At 51.5% G+C, this 19,636-nt stretch overlaps 1 protein-coding gene across 6 annotated transcripts in view; it reads left to right on the top strand.

Annotated features, from left to right (window-relative positions):
* LOC111154990 (tyrosine kinase non receptor 2) overlaps positions 1-19,636 on the top strand; it is a 46,342-nt gene that overhangs the window by 10,656 nt on the left and 16,050 nt on the right. For 4 of the 6 annotated variants that reach the window (XM_022514964.1, XM_022514967.1, XM_022514965.1 and 1 more), the window contains exons 1-3: positions 12,784-13,025; positions 17,081-17,261; positions 18,335-18,405. In XM_022514964.1, coding sequence (XP_022370672.1) covers positions 12,948-13,025; positions 17,081-17,261; positions 18,335-18,405 — 330 coding nt within the window. In that variant the 5' untranslated portion in view covers positions 12,784-12,947. Of the gene's footprint in view, positions 1-10,111; positions 10,295-12,783; positions 13,026-17,080; positions 17,262-18,334; positions 18,406-19,636 lie in introns of those variants that run through there. The other 2 variants (XM_022514966.1, XM_022514969.1) reach the window with 2 other exon arrangements.

Below are 19,636 nucleotides of genomic sequence, written 5' to 3'. Positions count from 1 at the left end.
CAAATGATTGACACAATTACAGGCTTTCTGTGGAGCATTGGTTCTCAACTCTGGTCTGGATTCATCTGGAGAGGCTTTAAGCTATGTCTCAGTCTCATCTAGGCCAAGTTGATTAGAGTCTCAGTGCGTGGGGCTGCCACGTGACACTCTACTAGCTCCAAGTAATTTTAATGCCTAGCCAGTGCAAAGAACAGCTCCAGAAGACCCTTGCTTCCCAGAGTGTGTTCTGCTGGACCAAACCATGTGTCATTTGGGAGCTTGTTAGAAATGGAGAATCTTAGGGCCTACCTCATATCCATGGAATCTGAATCTGCATTTTAACAAGGTCCTGGGTGATCTGTGTGCATTAAAGCTTGAGAATCACTACTTCATTTATCCATTCAGTAGATACTATGAGTGAGCACCTGCTGTGGGCCAAACTCTGCTGGTTGGAGTGGGGATGTATCTGTTGAATTTTGTATGTCACCTACTGTGTTTGTAATCCCCACCCCTAATAATATCCAGAAAGACAATATCTTGTCTCTCTGAATATATATTAATGAGCGTTTTTTTGTCTGAAATTTTCTTCTCCTGAATAGTTTGTTTCCTCTTGGTTGTCTTTTCCTATGTATTTTGCTCTCTCTCTTCCATGTTAGAGGCTTGCCTTGGGTGTCTGGTGATTTTGTGTTGTCTGCTCTCAGCACTGGATGGGCTTGTTGATGGAGCTCCTTTGTGTGGTGACCTGGATGGGCCATTTGTTGAGAACTGGTGTTTGTATCTTTATGTATTTCTTGACCTGGTCAGAGTCACCAGAAAAGACACTCTTTTTGTTTTTTTAATAAATTTAAAAAAATATGTATTTATTTGACAGAGAGAGACACAGCAAGAGAGGGAACACAAGCATGGGGAGTGGAAGAGGGAGAAGCAGGCTTCCTGCCAAGCGGGGAGCTCCATGCGGGGCTTGATCCCTGGACTCTGGGATCTTGACCTGAGCTGAAGGCAGTCGCTTAATGATTGAACCACCCAGGCACTGTCCAGAAAAGACTCTTGTCTCCTGCCAAGAGGTGGAAGCCAGGCTCCATGTTCGAGGAAGAAGTAAAGAAGGGGACTGGGATCTCAACATCTATGTGTGCTTTCCTTATTTTTGATGTAGCGCGCGCGTAACACACACACACACACACACACACCTCCCTCCTGCCCCTTCCTCCCGTCCCCCATTCTCCAATCAGGCCCTCTGTGCCCGAAGGGATGGTCCATTTATCCCCTCTAGGGGAATCCCTGCCTTTTGCAGGATGGTAGAAGGATAGTAACCCAGTGGCTTTGTACGGGGTGGTGGTGGGGGGTGTCTTACTGCTTCTTAAATAGCTTTAAAGTAATACTCTATATTTTTAGCACTTTACCCTCTGCCACCTCTTCCTCTCGGGGAGGTTTTTGAGACTTCTATTTCCCAAGCTGTTTAAGGTTTCTGTGGGGTCAGATGCTTCTCACCTTGGGGGTTGTGACTTTTCTCAGCTTGGCTCCCACTTGTCACTGGCCCAGCTGCTTTCCAGCTTCCAAAATTTTGTTGTGGTTCTTTCTTCTGCTGTCCTTCCCATCCTTAGGGACTTCTGCTATTCAAAAAATTTCTCTTAAAGTTTTTGTTTTCTCTTTTTAAAATTGTAGTTTTGGTGGGGCTTTGGGAAGGAGTGGAACTATGTGTGGGTATGCAATCTCCTGTCTTTTTCTGAAACCTCTATCCTCTCTTGAAACTTCCTCACAGAATCCCTGAATTCATTAAGTATATATAAATATATATATATATATTTTAAGATTTTATTTATTTATTTGACAGAGAGAGACACAGCGAGAGAGGAAACACAAGCAGGGAAAGCAGGAGAGGGGCCAAGTCTGGAGTCCAATACGGGGCTCAATCCCAGGACCCTAGAATCATGACCTGAGCCGAAGGCAGACACTTAATGACTGAGCCACCCAGGTGCCCCCATTCAATATATTTTTAACGATGGGACTCTGTGGGCCCGCATCTTTGAGCCAAGAAATTCAGTGTGCAGCTGTATAGGAGCTGAGTTCTGGCTTTCTCTCTTACTCTCTGCGTGACCCTGGTCACCTCTCCAAACCTCAGTTTTCTCATCTGTAAAACAGGAATAATGCAGGATAGTAAGGGGAAGTTTGTAATCAGTCAATGCAGATAAAGCTTTTTTGTTTTTAAATTAAATTAATAATTAGATCAAGATAATTAGATCTTAGGTCAAGATCATTAGAGCTAATTAATAATTAGGTCAAGACCCAAACTGAGATCAAGAGTCAGATGCTTAACCCACTGAGCCACCCAGGTACCCCTAGATAAAGCTTTTTAAGAACCTGTACATAGGGGCACCTGGCTAGCACAGTGGGGTAAGCATCCCATCTCTTGATCTTGGGATCTTGAGTTTGAGCCCCATACTGGGCGTAGAGATTATTAAAAATAAATTAGTTAACAAAAAATCCATTGCTTTCCATTAAAAAAAAAAAAAAAAGAACCTGCACATAGTGTCTTCTTGAGGATGCAGACTGTAACTTCTCCTGCCTTTTTATTTCCCCCAAACCCTTGCACAGGGTGAGCATGTAGTAGGTACATGGTAAGTGACTGAGGAGGGGGTTGGAGTAAGAGTTTTGGCCTGGTCTCTTCCTTCAGCAGTGGTGCCTTCTGGGATCCCTGCAACCAAGGGCCTCAGCTTGGTGTGAGAACACCAGGTTCTACCTTTCTCTGCCTGTCTCCTATTTTCTGTGTCTCTTAATAAAGCAGGTCTCTTCTCCTGGCCCCTCATCTTTACTCCTCCCTGGCTTGGCATGGCTGCCCCTCTGTGGCTAGAAAAGAATCACTCACCCAGGTCCAAATGATAGCTCTGTGAGTGCTTTGAACTGGGCAAGTCCCTTCTCTTTCAGGTTCTCAGTTCCGTTATTGCTAAAGTGGAGAGGCAGAATATAGTGGGTGGGAAGTAGTTCAACATTTCTTTTGCTCCCGATTTCAGACTCTTCCTCTCTTGCGTCCTGCCGCCTGCCCTGCACTGGGTGTTGCTAGTTCCTGGGGTTCTGGTTATGGATGTGGTCCAGAGGGGATGAGCAGTCCCTCTTGTAGAATAAATGCTCTACCAGTCCCAGCCCTGGCTTCTTTCCCCACCCCACCTCCAGGGCTCAACAATGGGCCCCTTCAGCTCTAGGCTTTTGCTGAAGGGGTGGGGGTGGGGCGAGGCCTGAGCCGGCAGGCGGAGAACTAGGCAAGGACCAGCCCTGGAAGAGCTCTGGGAGTGGCTGGCTGCCAGCAGCTGGACTGCCTCCCTCGTCCCTCCCCGGGAGTCACTGCATCACTGGTGCTGTGGTGAAGATGCCTGGGCCAGAGGATTGGCAAGAGACGGCCCTCTGCAGAACCCGCATCCCAGCACTGGCAACAGGACGTGCCTGGGGTGCGTGTGCACAAAACCCAGACAGCTGCTGGAATTTATCCTCTGCCACACACGGGTGGTGTTCTGTTGGTGGGAGGAATGCTCCAGGAACGTGTTAGGGCTCTCAGGGTCCTGTCTCTGGGCGTCAGGGTTGGCAGGCCACTCTTGAACTGCTGGAGCATGAAACAGCACCAGAATACTTTCAAGACCAAGTTGGTACAAGTGGGGAGGTGTTGAGTTTGATCGGGGTCTGTGCAGTGGTGTTCAGTCAGATTCTTTCCTTTCTTCTCTGGAAGTCACACCTCTGCTGCAGTCTAAGACGATGAAGCTTAGCGGGTCCCTGTATCTGCTTCTGTGCCCTGCCTTCCCCCCAGCTTGGTAAGGCTGGGATGCCTGACAAACTGGACTTCCTTCCCATTAACGCTGCAGTGTGTGTACTCCAGCTGTCCCTGCAGAATCTAGTGAGAATGCAACCTTCTCCAGAAGGCGGATTCTGGGCTCTCTCTGCCAGAGGGACTGCCCGTGTCCTCCCAGGTGCTGAACTGGTTTTGCGGGAGCAAAGTAGTTTAGTGGTTCTGGGACAGGAGGGGCTGTAATGAAATTGGCAGCCCCTCTCTCCGCAAAGGTGCTTGCTTTTCTGGATTAGAAATATTGGGAGGGAGCAAAGCTAGGGTGGGTGGAGAGGGGGGAGACAGTGAACCTTATTCCTGGTATCTGCTGGAAGTAAGGCAACCTTCCTTTCTCCAGGGTCCATCTTATGGGTTTGAAGTCCCTTTCAGCAAACTCTCTTGGCCAGGTACCTTGTTGGCTTCTGCCTTCAAGTTGACAGGTGAAAACAGATGGTGACTTTTACAAGGTACAAACCAGAGTAGAGGTTTGTGTGTAGAACTCTCAGTAGAATTATGTACCAATACAGATTGTTATAGGAATAGTTACCCATTAAGGATCAGAGCATGATGGATAATTAAACATTTTCAAGTTCATTTGGCTATTTTTCACATGTACTATACTGTAGTTGACTCTTGAACAATTTTGGGGTTGGGGCTGCTGACCCCTCTCACACAGTTGAAAATCTGCACGTAATTTTTAACTCCCCCCAAACTTACCTACTGATAGCCTACTCTAACTGGAAAAATTAATCAATAACATAAGCAGTCAGCACATACTTTATATGCTGTATGTATTGTATACAGTATTCTTAGAACAAAGTAAGTTGGAGAAAAGCAAATGTTACTAAAAATCATAAGGAAGAGAAAATACACTTCTAGTACTGTACCATATTTATGGAAAAAAATCCACATATAAGTGGAGCTGCCTTATTCAAACCCATGTTGTTCAAGGGTGAACTATATTATATGTTTATACCATTCCTGTTTTCAAATATCATTTTAACAGTAACAGAAAGAATGGCAAAAAAAAAAAAACCCATTTGGGGGTAGGAAATGGCAGTTTACAGAGGAGATGACATGGGTCTTGAGGAATGTGTCATCATGTAGACAAAGAGAAGAACCATCACGAAGAGAATAGCTCAGAGACATTAAAATTAAAGGAGGGAGTAGGTCTAGGGAAGGGCAAGTATCTTTCTAAAAAAAAATTTTTTTTAATTTAAATTCAGTTAACATATAGTGTATTATTAGTTTCAGCAGTAGAGTTCAGTGATTCAACAGCCTTTTTTTTTTTTTTTTTTTAAATTTTATTTATTTGTCAGAGAGAGAGAGCGAGAGCGCACAAGCAGGGGGAGTGGCAGGCAGAGGGAGAAGTAGGCTCTCCTCTGAGCAAGGAGCCCAGTGCTGGCCTTGATCCCAGGTCTCTGGGATTACGACCTGAGCCGAAGGTAGTTGCTTAATCAACTGAGCCATCCAGGTGTCCCGATTCATCAGTCTTTATATAGCACCTAGTGCTCATTACATCACATGCCCTCCTTAGTGTCCCTCACCCAGTTACCCCATCCCTCCACCCACTTCCCCTCCAGCAACCCTCAGTTTGTTTCCTATGATTAAGAGTCTCTTCCGGTTTGTCTCCCTCTCTGATTTCATCTTGTTTTATTTTTTCCTCTCTTCCCCTATGATCCTCTGCCTTGTTTCTTAAATTCCACATATCAATGAGATCGTATGATAATTGTCTTTCTTGGGTTGACTTACTTCGCCTAGCCTAATACCCTCTAGTTCCATCCATGTCATTGCCAATGGCAAGAATCCATTTTTCGGTGGCTGAGTAGTATTCCATTGTGTATGTGTACACACACACACACACACACACCCCACATCTTCTTTATCCGTTCATCTGTCGATGGACATCTGGCTCTTTCCACAGTTTGGCTATTGTGGACATTGCTGTTATAAATATTGGGGTGCACATGCCCCTTCAGATCACTACATTTGTATCTTTGGGGTAAATACCAGTAGTGCAGTTGCTAGGTTGTAGGGTAGCTCTATTTACAACTTTTTGAGGAACCTCCATACAGCTTTCCAGAGTGGCTGCACCAGCTTGCATTCCCAGCAACAGTGTAGGAGGGCTCCCCTTCCTCCATATCCTCACCAGCATCTGTCATTTCCTGACTTGTTAATCTTAACCATTCTGACTGGCGTGAGGTGGTATCTCATTGAGGTTTTGATTTGATTTCCCTGATGCTGAGTGATGTTGAGTAATTTTTCATGTATCTATTGGCCATTTGGATGTCTTTTTTGGAGAAATGTCTGTTCCATGTCTTCTGCCCATTTCTTGATTGGATTATTTGTTCTTTGGGTGTTGAGTTTGATAAGTTCTTTATAGATTTTGGATACTAGCCCTTTATCTGATATGTCATTTGCAAATATCTTCCCCCATTCAATTGGTTGTCTTTTGGTTTTGTCGACTGTTTCCTTTGCTGTGCAAAAGCTTTTTATCTTGATAAGTCTCAGTAGTTCATTTTTGCCTTGAGAGACGTGTCTACAAGAAGTTGCTGCGGCTGAAATCGAAGAGGTTGCTGCCTCTGTTCTCCTTCAAGGATTTTGATGGATTCCTGTCTCACATTGAGGTCTTTCATCCATTTGGAGTCTATTTTTGTGTGTGGTGTAAGGAATAGTCCAGTTTCATTTTCTACATGTGGCTGTCCAATTTTCCTAACACCATTTGCTGAAGAGGCTGTCTTTTTTTCATTGGACATTCTTTCCTGTTTTGTCAAAGATTAGTTGGCCATGGAGCTGGGTCCATTTCTGAGTTCTCTATTCTGTTCCATTGATCTTTGTGTCTGTTTTTGTGCCAGTACCATACTGGCTTCCCAGAAAGAAGTTATTACAACTTTGTAATAGAGCTGAAAGTCTGAAATTGTGATGCCGCCAGCTTTGGTTTTCTTTTTTAACATTCCTTTGGCTCCTCAGGGTCGTTTCTGGCTCCATACAAATCTTAGGATTATTTGTTCTACCTCTGTGAAAAAAGTTGATGGTATTTTGATAGGGATTGCACTGAATGTATAGATGCTCTAGATAGCATAGACATTTTAACAATATTTGTTATTCCAGTCCATGAGCATGGAACGTTTTTCCAGTTCATTGTGTCTTCTTCGATTTCTTTCATGAGTGTTCTGTAGTTTTCTGAATATAGATCCTTCACCTAAACCTGGTTAGGTTTATTCCAAGGTATCTTAAGGTTTGGGGCGCATTTGTAAATGGAATTGACTCCTTAATTTCTCTTTCTTCTTTCTCATTGTTCGTGTATAGAAGTGCAACTCATTTCTGCTCATGGATTTTATATCAGGAAGGGGCATGTATCTGATTTCGTTGGAAAATGGAGACATTTGAGGAAAATGATAAGGTGTGGAGGTGACAAATAGGCAAGGAGTGGATCCTGAAGCACCTTGTATCTGGCTTATTGAGGAGTTACAGAAGGATAGAAGCAGGGGAGGGACTTCAGATGACAATAACGGCAATAGGCAGCTGTGTGCCAGGTGCTGTACTAAGTGTGCTATTCATTATCTCATTGAATCCATAGTCTCATTGAATCTACGAAGGAGGTGCTGGTTATTCCCATTTTACAGATGAGGAAATTGAGTCTTAGAGGTTAAGTCATTTGCCCAAAAGTTGCCCACTAGAAACTGACAAGAGCCAAGATTTCAGCTCAGATCTGTCTGATTCTTGATCCCATTGGTATTGATTGGATTTTGTGGCTTGCCCAGTGGGAAAGGTAGGGAGTTACGGTTGGGAGAGGTGGGGGTGAGGTTTCTAGCCTGGGTGGCCAGTGTTGGCTTGTGATATCTTTAGTCAGTATATAGGAACATGTGTTAGCTAGCTTTAAGGGGGGGTATTCATGAGCTCAGTTTGGATATATAGAATTTGTGGTACCTGTGCAACGTCCTGGTGGAACTGTCCTGGAACTGTCTGGAAACTTGGGCCTAGAGCTTCAGGAGGTTAAGAAATGGAGACAGAGCACGTGGTAATTGGAGCCCCAGGAGGAGAGAAAGTGACACCCAGAGAGCAGAGCATCCACTGAGAGAAGGAAGGGCGAGTTCGGAAGTCTTTGGGAAACATCAGTTAAGGAGATGGGTGAAGAGGCTCCAGGGCTGGACTTGGGGCCTGTGGGCTCAGCACCACTAAGCCAGTATGCCTCAGCTTTGTCTCTCCTCAGAACCACAGCTTGCCAAGCTCTCCTGGGAGGGGCTGGGCCCTGCGTCCTGGAAATGGAGAGGGTGTGGACAGCCATGGTGTGTGTCTCAATCACCCCCTCTCTCTGTTGGCCCCAGGCCAGCCTCCTCCCCAGACCAGTGTGATGTCAGACCTGGCCTGACCTGAAGGTGTGGGGTTGCCTGCTGCAGTTCCCTCTGGGATGAGGTCCCAAGGGGAGCCAGCCTGGCTTTGGTTCAGAAGCTTGGGGCCTGTGTACAGCAGGTGAGCTGAGGCTGACTGGGCTTGGTGGGGCTGGCATGTGGAGGTAAGATAATCCTCTGGCTGGGAGAGGAACTATAAGCCCCCCTCCTTTTCCCCAATATGTTGTTTTCCCTCCAGGGCTTAGAGAAGAGGGAGGGTGGGGGTAAGAGAGGACTGGCTTGGAGTTGAGGTTGGCATATATTCCCAAGAATACGGTAGATTGTTTTGGAAAAAAATCTCTTGGCCGGAAATTACATGTCATGTCTGCTCCTCAGTGTGGATCTGTCACTTCACTGATGCTGCTGGAGAGGCTGGGGGAAGGAAGTGGACACCAGAGGCAAGCTGGTTCTTAGCCACTCCCAGCTCCCTTTAGAGAGGGGGCAGGTGATAGACCAGAGGGGTTTCATGTAGGGTGGATTCCCCAGATCCTAGAGGCGGTTTGGATCCTGTGGATATCTTACAGCAGGATGGCATTAGGAAGCAGGGGAGTTGGAGAAAGCAGGAAGGAGGAATGATTTGGAGCAGACCCTTCATCCCTCGATGGGCCTGGCATTTTCAGCCTCTTCTTCTAACTTTGGGTCAGCACAGCCTCCTGACTTTGGGTTCTTATAGCCTCCCACAAAGCTAGTTTCTGCTATAGCTGTGGTACGGTGCCCAGGAATTTCTGCCTTGAGTAGATAGATCACCTGCCTGGCGGGGTCATCCCCCACCCCAGCATGCTTCAGGGTGGAGAACGAGCTTGTGAGGGGAGTGAGCCTTGTGGGAACGCACCTAGTCTCCTCCTCAGTCTTGATGTTGAGTTTTTTGGGGGAGGATGGAGGGGAGCGGTATCTCAGCATCACCCCCTCCTCCGCCCAGCCCCGGAAGGGGAGGGTTCCCTGAGCTCAGCCCTAAATACCTGGCACTAAGGAGTCAGTGGATGCTTCAGATGCCTGTAGAATGAGAGGGTGCGTGGGGTACCGTGGGGCCCTCAGGGCTGGTGGGAGAGGAGGAGCTCAGCAGTGGGACTTCCTCTGCTAGCAATGGCCTCACCCCAGTGCTGGATGGCAGAGCCCTGTGTGGGCACGTGTTGGAGCGCCTCCTCCCGCCGGGAGTGTGGGCACTCGAGGCACACTGCTGAGGCTAGAGGTCAGCCCCAGCGCAGTGCCCTGCCCTGAGCTCCCAGGCCCACTGGGGGAGGGGGAGGGGGGCAGACAGGGAGATGTCAAGGCCGGGCTGGGAAGAAGCGTGGGGCTGGGCCGGCCTGTGGTCTCCCTCCGGGTGCTGGAGGCGTGGCTTCCACCGCTGGGCAGGTTCTTGGGCGCAGAGGGAGTGGAATGCTGAGTGGAGCAGCAGGGAGCCCGGCAGGTGGGCGCATGCTTGGAGCCTGGTAGTGTGGAAGCCCGGCGGGTGGAGGGATAGGCATCAGGCCCGAAGGAGGGGAGGGGTCTCAGGTCAAGTCAGGATGGGGCTCCTCTTCTGTGAGCTTCTATTATGTGAGCCCCCTATTCCATAAGGAGGCTCCTTTTTGAATCCCCAGGAGCTAATTGGTGGCGGTGGAGTCCTGGAGTCCTGGGGGTGGCCCAGGAGCTGAGGGGAGCTGTAGCCCCTCATCGGAGGTGGGGCCACACCACGGCACCTGGCTGTCTCCGGGGGTCAGCGGGTGGTGGTGCCGCGGAGAGGCGGCGGCTCCTTGGAATGGAGGCTGGGGACAGGGTTGGGGGAGGGGCGGGGCGCAGCGCAGGCGACCGCGACCATTCGGGTTGGGCTCGGGCTCTGGCCGGCCAGCCAGCTGCGGATGAGAGGCTGTGGGTGGGTGTAGGGGGGTTGGGTGGGGGAGATGGACCGGCCTCCCCTGTTGAGGCGCTCTAGCAACCCCTGCCCTTCTGGAGGATGCTGGAGGCCCGGCCCCTCAGGACGCAGGGCAGTGACGCTGTGGCTGCCGGTGCTGCCGGAGGGGCGGGGGCTGCAGGAGGGCTCTGCTCCCCCCTCCCTGGCCCCAGTGCCCGGAGTGTGGGTGCCATGGGGGAGAGATCTGCGTATCAGCGCCTGGCTGGGGGTGAAGAGGGACCGCAGGTAATGGGAGAAGCCTGGGGGTTAGCCAGGTACCCGGGTGGTAGACCCCATCATCCGCCAGTGAGCTGAGGGCCCAGCCCTGCTCTGCAGCAGCCTCCGAGGAGTGAGGGGTATCTGTGCTTCTGAGCCCCCAGAGGGATCCTGGGGGTTGAGGGGCTGGGTAAGGAGGTGTTCATGTGTGTAGGTGTTGGGTGAGGGGCCAGTGATTGGTGGTAATTACAGATTACGGATGCTGCCACCTGCCTCAGTGTCTCTGGGTTCTCAGGGACCCAATTAAACTGTCTTTTGGGCTTTCTTCCGCTCTCCATGGGAGCCTCCAGGAGCAATGCCAGGATTTGGGTGTAGTCTTTTATGGGCACTGAATCCTTGTTCCCTGGACATTCCCACTTACTTTCCGAATATGCATATGAAGCCAAATGTCCTTGTTTGCTTTAGAAAAGATGATCCTATATTCTTGGGGCTGCTTCCCTTCTTGGAGATCATGCACTTTCTCTCTTGGTCGGCAGAGGGCGGTAGCTGATAGGACAAAGGGGGACAGAAAAGGTGGAGGGTGTTTTCCAGGGCTAGGAGAAGGGGTCCAAGAACTGCCTGAGCTCTGACCTCTGACTTCTGACCATGCTTTGCTTTTCCTCACAGCCTTTTCCAGCTGGATTGCTAAGCAAGCTACTGAGGCTTGTTCTTACCCGACATCTAAGGGAAGAGTTAGGTATGGGGTTCTGATGGATTTGGGGCACATCTTTTGGGGGTAGTTAGGATTTTTAATCTGGCCATTCTGATCCAGCAGCCCCTGTCTTACAGTAAAGGGAGTAATTTTTCTTAAATTGTTTCCTAAAGTCAGGTTCCCGGAGCTCCTTCAGGGTGGTGCCTGGTGGGAAGTAGGCAGTAGGCTTCTCTGAGCCATGGGTATTATCTGCCAGGGTTTGGGGAAAAGTCAGTTCCAGAATGACCTCAGCCTGACTTCATCTTGTCCAGTAGTTCTGACCCCAGTCTCAGACTGGTGATTCACTGGACCAAGGGGAGGCTGTACCTGGCTGGCTCCACAAGCTTTCATGGTGATGACATGGGGCTGGGTAAGAGGGACTGAGTCCTGGGAGTGTCCACCAATACCCACACCCCCTACATACCTATCCCCTCCAACACCCCCCCCCCCCCATGGGGTTGGGGCAGGAAATGGCTGACCTTTCAGGTAACCTCCCTGCTAGGAAGCTTGGGTCCTAAGAGAGGTCCTGGAAAGAGAGCCCAAGATGCTAACTCCCCAAAACTCTCAGCCAGCTGCCTGCCCCACCAGCCAGCTGGGGTTCCCAGAGCCGGTCGCCAGCTGGATAGGGACAAGAGAGCAGTGTACAAGAAGTGGGCTCCCTGGGCATGGTTGCGGGGGGGGGTGGGGAGGGGTTGCTGAGGGAGACTGTGAGGACTTCCTGCAGCTGTCAGGTGTGTCTGGGGGCTGTAGTGAGGGGGGTGTGAGAGCAGCTGGTACTCTTGAGGAGGGGCAGAGGGATCATTTGTCAGCTGTAGGAACATGGGGGGCCTATGGGGGCTTGATGGAGTGTCTCCAGTTCCTTTTAGCTGAGGCTGTTGTCTTTGTAGGGGGGTGCTATACAAGAAACATCCTATAGTCTGGAATCCTATTGCTTTGGGGTGGGGGCATCCCAGCAGGGTCTGGGGGCATATTTGTTTGTTTTGAGGGGGCTTTGGATCTAAGCCAGCTGGTCTGGGGGAGGAGGCACCCTGGATGTTGTGGGCAGAGCAAGGCAACCCCAGGGGAGGGGGTGGAGATTCCTCACCCCCACAACCCCCCCTTGCTGTTGGCTGGACTGCCCCATTCTGGCAGGCTGCCGGCCTCCTATTTCCGTCGGGCACCAGGGTAACGGGGCCACATTAGGGTCTGAGCCAGGAGACGCCCAGCCAAGGCTGGGACTTGGAGATGGGGGAGGGTCTCTGAGGGGTCTGTCTACAAGGCCCGAAAATGACTTTCTGGGGCCCAAGCCCCCAACTCAGGCTGTCTTCTAGCCCCCGCAGCCCCAGACAAGCCCATGTGGGAGCCTGTAGCCCCTCTTTGTACATTGCTGCTTGATTCACATAGCTCCCACCCTAAAATCCCAGGAGTTGTCTGCAACTATGGGGGTTGGGGTGGAAGCCAGAGACAGGGGGCCTTGTGTATGGGGAGGCAGGGGGGGCCAGTGCGGGTGGCTGGGAGGAAGAGTCCCCCCATTCCCGCCACCCTCTTGGCAGTGATTCAGAAAGGTCCTTTTTCAGCCAGTGTCAGAGCTGCTCAGCTGGGGAGGGAGGGAGGAGGGAGGAGGGCGGTCAGGCGGGGGAGCCAGGGAGTACGGCTGAGCTGTGACCACTGCACTGAAGAGAAGTCAGAGAAACAGGACAGAGCACCCAGGCTGCAGCCAGCCCGGAGAAGAGCTAACCTGCTCCTGCCAGACCAGCCAGCTGTGGAAACAGCTGTGCAGCAGGGAAAAGGGGCTCGCCCTGTTCTTCTGCCCCATTTCCCACCCCTGGTGTGGGTTTTGGGGAACTCCTGGGACAGACCTCTGGTCAACTTCCATTCTGAGCAGAACCTTGAATTCAGGAGCTAAAGCCCTTGCTCCCCCACTTCTTGGGCCAGAGCCCCAGTGACCTGGTCAGGGGGTCCAAGTCCGTGGAGATGCCAGCAGCTCGTCGGTTCCCTGGCCTAGAGCTCTCCTTCCCTCTCCTGGCCAGACTACGGCGACGCCTGTACACAGTGAGTGGGGGCTGGGGGTGTGGGTAGGACTGACCGGGGACTGGGCCAGGCCCCCCCCGCAGAGCCAGCAGTTCACTGAAGGGTAGAGTACAGGACTGGGAATGGCTGAGGGCTTGATAGGGGTTTTGGGCTTAGGGCCTCTCCCCTTGGCCCCTGCATCCTGGTTGGCCCCTGCATCCTGGTTGGTGCGTGTGTTAGAAAAATGTACGTGGGAAGTGTGCGGGCTAGGAGAGTGCTGCACCCTGTGTCAGACACAGGTGTGGGACTGCGGGTGTGCTGGGGGCTGGGGGCCAGGCACACGCAGAACTGGAGAGTGTGAGCAGGGTCAGGGAGAAGCTGGGCCAGTGCCCTCCCCGTGCTCTGTAGACAAAGAAACTTGCTATGGAAGGGGCACTTAGCCGAGAAGAGGGGGCCCGTCCAGGCTTACCCTGGGCCCAGCGGTAAAGTCAGGACTGAGACCCTGATTGCTTCTCCTCACTGGGATCCCAGTGTTCTTCTAGTTCCCCGCACACCCCTACGCAGAGCAGCCCTGTTCCTGGGGCTGGAGAAGCAGGGAGGGGAGTGTCCAGCTGAGCAGGGAGATCTGTTCGCTGGTGTCTCAGGGAAGAGAAGCAGGCCAGGCTGGGCTTTCTGAACAGCTTCAGGGGAAGGGCTCTGTGTCTCCCCCAGTCCTGACCACCTAGGGCATGGCTTTGAGCTATTCTGAGGAGCAGCTGCCTCCAGGGGAAGGTGGCAGTGAGGAGCCTGGTGAGACTTGGAGCCTGGGCAAGAAGAGGAGGGGGTCTTTAGACCGCTTGCCCTGCTGGCAGGCACATGCTGGGGCACGCAGCGGGTACAGTCCCTTTGGTCCAGAGACAGGGTAGTGGTGGTGGAAGGACTGGCCAGGCCGCCGAGGGCTACAGTCAGTGATTTTTCACAGTGTGCCCTTGGGGCCTTCTTCTGGAAAGCGGCAGCTTCCTGCCCTCTCATTATCCACGCTCCCTCGTGCGTAACAGATAGTTTTGTTGAGGAGAAGTGAGTTAATGCAGCAAGATGCTTAGAACTGTGCCTGGCGTGTAATAAGTGGAGTTCAGGTGTCAGAGTTATTTTTACTGTTACTCTTCTTCAATTAAATTATTAGAAACATGTCCTTTTTACCATGTGTGTAGTCCGCCAACATGATGTCATCTGTAGTTTGAAGGAGACATGAAAGTGAGGATGACATTTTAGGTATTCTGTTATGTCGGGAAGGAAGAAGTACTCAGCGCTGAGCCCTCCAGTCAGTGTGGAGGCAGCGCCTGCAGGTGCTGACTGAGAGGGGAGTTTTGAAATCATAAAGGCAGGTTGCCTTCAGTGACATTTTTCTGACTAGCGAATAACTTGCAGTGAGTTCTGAACAAAACAAAGGCCAGTTTTCCCTCAGCTTACGCATTAGTTCCATTCGAGGAGGGTTCAGTGTATATTGAAACTGCAAAATAACTTTTGTTCACACGTAAGATGGGATTCAGTTCTAGGTTCAGATGATCATAAACCCGTTTTTCACCTGCATGAACTAAGTTGTGTGGGATGTGGGACAGTGAGTGAGATTTCCCTGTACGTTACAGGATAACTTGTGTTCTTGTCTCCCAACCACCCACGAAATGCCACTTGTGGCCCCCCAACGTGATGACAACCAAGAATGTCCCCTAGGGGGCCGTCCAGCTCTTGGGAGAACCTTCTGGGTAAAGGGTCACAGCTTGAAGTTTGGAACACCCCTGTGGCCCAGCTGCCTTTGCAGGGGTGGGGGGTGGAGAGCGCAGGTTTGAACTGAGGGCCTCTCCATCCCATGGGTCACTCTTTGTACTGCCCTGAGCTGCCTGGGAGTCTGAAGTCCTGGCACTGGGCTGGCAGCGCCATGGGGAGTTGTGGGGGCAAGAGGCGCATGGCGGGCCTGAGCTGTCAGTGTCTGCTTTTCTGAGTGCGCCTGGCGGTGAGAGCTGGGGGCCAAGGCCACCTCTGACTTGTTGGAGGGCGGTTGAGTGGTTGCTGGCCTTTTCCCTCTCGTGGTTCTTCTTTGGTGGGGAACTGAATGCGGGTCAGCCCTCAGCTCTGTGGTGTCTTACTTGGACAAGGATGGGTTTGGGTTCAATCCGTCAGGCTGCTTCATTTCAGGGGGGCCCCTGTGTCCTCTTTCTCCTGGCTGCAGAGAGTGTAGGTCACAGGTTGTTCCCTGGCGGCCCATTGGCTGATTATAGCCTGCACTTGTATTTTGCTTGGCCAGCACAGAATGCATGTGCGCGTGCACACGTGTGTGTCTGTGTTTCAGAGTTGAATTGGTTGACATAATTAAAAAGTTAGGAGAAAGATGTAATATTAAGTGAAAACAAGGAAGAGAATGGTGTGGTTGATGGGTGAATGTTGGTGTAAGTGAAGAAAACAGTCTGGAAGGATACGGAGAAGTCATTTATGGCAACTGGCTTTGGGGGTGGGGGGCTAGGTGATGTGCAGGAGGGCAGGGAATGAGAATTCATGGCTCCTGTGTGCCTTTTGAATATTTTACCATGTGCATATATTACCTTTTCAAAAAGAATTTTAGTGGCGAGATTTCACATCTAGATTCAGATTTCCAGTATTCCTTGAAAAAATTGGAAACTTTAATGACGTTGGACAGTGGTCTGTGGTGACAGCGGTCAGTGGAGCTAAGCAGGGCTGCCTCTTTGAGCCGGCATCTAAAAGTCCACCCCAGGGGCACCTGGCTGGTTCAGTCAGTTAAGTGTCTGCCCTCGGCTTGGGTCATGATCTCACAGTCCTGGCATCGAGTTCCACGTTGGGCTCTCTGCTCAAAGCTGCGCCTGCTTCTCCCTCTGCCTGCCGCTCCCCCTGCTTGTATGTCTGCACTGTCTCTCTCAGTCAAATAAATAAATAAAATCTTAAAAAATAAATAAATAAAAGGCCACCCCAGCCTCTGCTCCCTTTTTATCTTTCACTTGTGTGGTCCTGTCGGGCACTCAAGTGGTCTCCTGTGGGATGGTCTTTGGATCGGGAGGGGAGGCTCTGCTGATGTCAGGCATTGGGTGGAACTCAGAGCTCATCTAGTCCACAGTGCTTTCTCTGGGGTCCATCAGGTCTGGGGACCCTATGGGTGGGTCTCAAGGGACCCTGTACCCCACCAACTATATATATATATATAGTTGTATGTATACAACTATATACATATATACATATATATATATATACATACAACCCCACCAATATATATACATATATATATATATATTAAGTAGGCTTCACACCGAGCATGGAGTCCAGCGCGAGGCTCAAACCCATGACTGTGAGATCAAGACTTGAGCTGAGATCAAGAGTCAGACACTTAACCAACTGAGCCACCCAGGTGCCCCTAGAAAAATTTTATTTTTAAGTAATCTTTACATGCATTGCAGGGCTCGAACTCACAGCCCTGATCCAGAGTCACATGTTCTACTGACTAGGCCAGCCTGCTGCTTCTCCCCAGTTTTTTTTTTTTAAGATTTTATTTATTTATTTGACACAGAGAGAGATCACAAGTAGGCAGAAGGGCAGGCGGGTGGGGGGGGGAAGCAGGCTCCCCACTGAGCAGAGAGCCTGATGTGGGGCTCCACCCCAGGACCCTGAGAATGTGACCTGAGCCAAAGGCAGAGGCTTAACCCACTGAACCAGCCTGCTGCTCCTCCCCAGTTTTGTAATGAAAACTTTGTAAGAATGTGTCTGTTTTCCTGGAGACACGATCAGTAGTTTTCGTGGTTCTCATAGGGTTTGTGCCTCTGAGAACAGAGCGGTGGCTCTCTGGTCACTCAGCCGCAGATGCAGTTTGGACTTAAGACCCCGACGCCAGGGCTTGGGCTGTATTCTGGCTGTCGCAGCTCCGTCCTTGTGGCCAGTGGGAAGAGGGCACAGGGCTGCACGGCTGTACAGTTTGGGGGAGCGGGCAGGCTATTTGGGCCCTTTGTTGAAGCAGCTTAGTAGGAGGTGGGTGAGCCAAGGGCCCTCGGGGAGAGGTCCCCCACCCCCTGCCCACACCCCAGGTCCCTGAGCCGTCCCTCCCCCCCCCCCCCCCGCAGAGGCTGGGGAGCAGCAGCATGCAGCCGGAGGAGGGCGCGGGCTGGCTGCTGGAGCTGCTGTCCGAGGTGCAGCTGCAGCAATACTTCCTGCGGCTCCGTGATGACCTCAACGTCACCCGCCTGTCCCACTTCGAGTATGTCAAGAATGAGGACCTGGAGAAGATCGGCATGGGCCGGCCCGGTAGGTGGGGACATTGGCCTTGCCGCTTGCTTCCCCACTGACCGTTCACCTCTCTGCCCTCAGGACGGCCAAGTGCGTGGAAGAGCCCTCCTCCTCCTGGCTTGGGGTGGCAGAGCTGAGGACGCCCGCGGCCTGTCCTGGAGCCCCCACGGTGGGCTGGAGGGCCATCAGTAGATGCTGCACACCGTGAGCACAGGAGAGCAGTTGGCAGTGGGAGCGGTGACTTGGAGCTGGAGGACAAGGCAGTCTTAGAGCTCTGGAGACTCAGGATTAAACACACACCCCTTCTGGCTTGTTCAGACGTTTGGGGATGCATTCCTCCAGCTCCTCCTCCACTGTGAATGTGGACTTGAGTCTGCCCTGCTCACCATTCTGAACCCCAGAGGGGCCGGGGTCCAGAGATCCATGTGACTAGGAGAAGATAAGAAACCCTCAGATGGTTAATTTTGGTCCATTTTCTCTTAATCTGTCTCTTTCTCACAAAGATCTGCTGTACAGTGAACTCATTCTTTCTCTTTCCCATGAACCACGATCTGCCATGTCAGTTGACCTCATTTTTTTCCTATGTATTTATCCTAAAAGTACTGACTGTAACATCTAGAAAAATGGTATTTATTCCTTGCATTAAACTTATTAGTACATTCAGCTTAAAATAGCTGAATAAGTAATAACATGCTAAAGTAGACATCGGCACAGGCTAGTTTTGGCTTTGATAGTTGGTATCTGATGCCAGGAACATAATAAAATGGGAGGAAAAACTCAAAATTGGGCAAATTCTACCCATTACCTTTTTTTTTTTTTTTTTCTTGAACGCTGGAAAAAGACCACTGCTGTTCAGTTTTGGTGGTTAAACGCCTCCCTCTTGTTCAAGAACCACTGCCTAGATGTGGAATGCCGTCTGGTTAACTGTGGCCCCTGGTTGGTTGGAATGGTCTGTTTCCTGGTGTCACTGTGCTGGGCAGTACCTAGCGGTGGATGCACCCCAGGGAGACCAAGGAAGGATGCAGGCGGGCAGCTTCTCTGGGGGATATGAGCTACCTTAACAACATCTGAAACCCCTTCCTTCCCCGCAGGCCAGCGGCGGCTGTGGGAGGCTGTGAAGAGAAGAAAGGCCATGTGCAAACGCAAGTCTTGGATGAGCAAGGTGTGTGGACAAGGAGTGAGATGGGGCGGGCAGCCGCGCAGGCCTCCCTGTGAGGTCAGTCCTGGGGATCTCCCCCGAGCCCAGGCAGGTGTGATTTGTACCTGGTCCAGACCTCCCTCCTCCAGTGTCTTTCTGGGCAGGGTGCCTACAGAACTGCCCAGCTAAGTGTCTCGTCCCCACTGGAGAGGGCATGTGAGTAGCCCGTGTGCCGTGATGTCTTCCCGCCCCCGCCCGCAGTGCAGTCGCGTTGGGCGTGGAACAGGCACTCGCTGACAAGTGCGCAGTAACCTGAGCCCTTCCTCTGTCTGCCTGTTGGGGCCAGTGTCCAGGGCAGAGTGGTGGGGACTGTCTGGACCCAGGACATCTTTGCCTGGCTTCCCTCCTCCCCCACTTTCCCTAGTCGGCAGGGGGTTTCTCTGGTCATGTGGTCCTGCTGACAGCTTCCTTCCCCACTGCCTGCCCCCCTTCTCCCTTTGTCCTAATTTGGGTCTCTGGAGTGGTGAGTCCCTGGTCTGACTCAGTGGAACTTTGCCCATTGTCTGGAAGACAATGCGAGAGGAAGTGAACCAGCCAGGGCCTTCCCTCCCCGCTTCTGGCCTCAGGGCTGGGGTGGGGGGTGGGCAGGGCAGAACAGCTGGACCAGGATTGGGCAGCAGAGATTTCCTGGCTGTGATCTGGCCAAGGGGCTGTCTCTTGGGACTCTGTGGCCTTTTCTGGGGACACTGTCCTGGTCCCTTGCCCAGGTTTTAGGGAAGGATGAGTTTGTTGGGTGGATAAAGGCAAGAGGGAAGAGCTGTGCAGTGCGCCTGGATTCAGGGGTCGTGGACCTACCACACAGGACATCTTCGGCTTGGTCGGTGAACCTGTCCAGACCTGAGGCCTGTCTTCAGTGAGAGTGCTGGCGGTACTTGTCTGGCTCACCTCATTGGGCAGTGGAGAGGGTCCCTTAAGATAAAGGCTGAGAAGGGCCTTGTTAGCTGAACACTGCCTGCAAACATAAGGTAGTTTAGTTACTGGGAGGAAGGACAGAGCAGAGGCTAGAAGAGGCCCTCATATTGGAGACACCTCCTAACCCATACAGGTAAGGCTCTGCCAACCTTTGGGGGCCAGGGGCCCAAATGGACAGGGTCTGCGGCCTGAGACCAAGGCTTCGGATGCCCCAGTGCAGGGGGCCAAGTCAGATCGATGGGTCCAACTCTGCTACTCAAGGCCTCCTTCCTCCTGTCCCCTG

This window comes from Enhydra lutris, unplaced genomic scaffold, assembly GCF_002288905.1.
Source record: "Enhydra lutris kenyoni isolate GAN:26980312 unplaced genomic scaffold, ASM228890v2 scaffoldscaffold39, whole genome shotgun sequence".
Taxonomy (NCBI): domain Eukaryota; kingdom Metazoa; phylum Chordata; class Mammalia; order Carnivora; family Mustelidae; genus Enhydra; species Enhydra lutris.
Note: the sequence above shows the minus strand (reverse complement) of the source record. Positions and strands in the feature narration are given on the sequence as shown.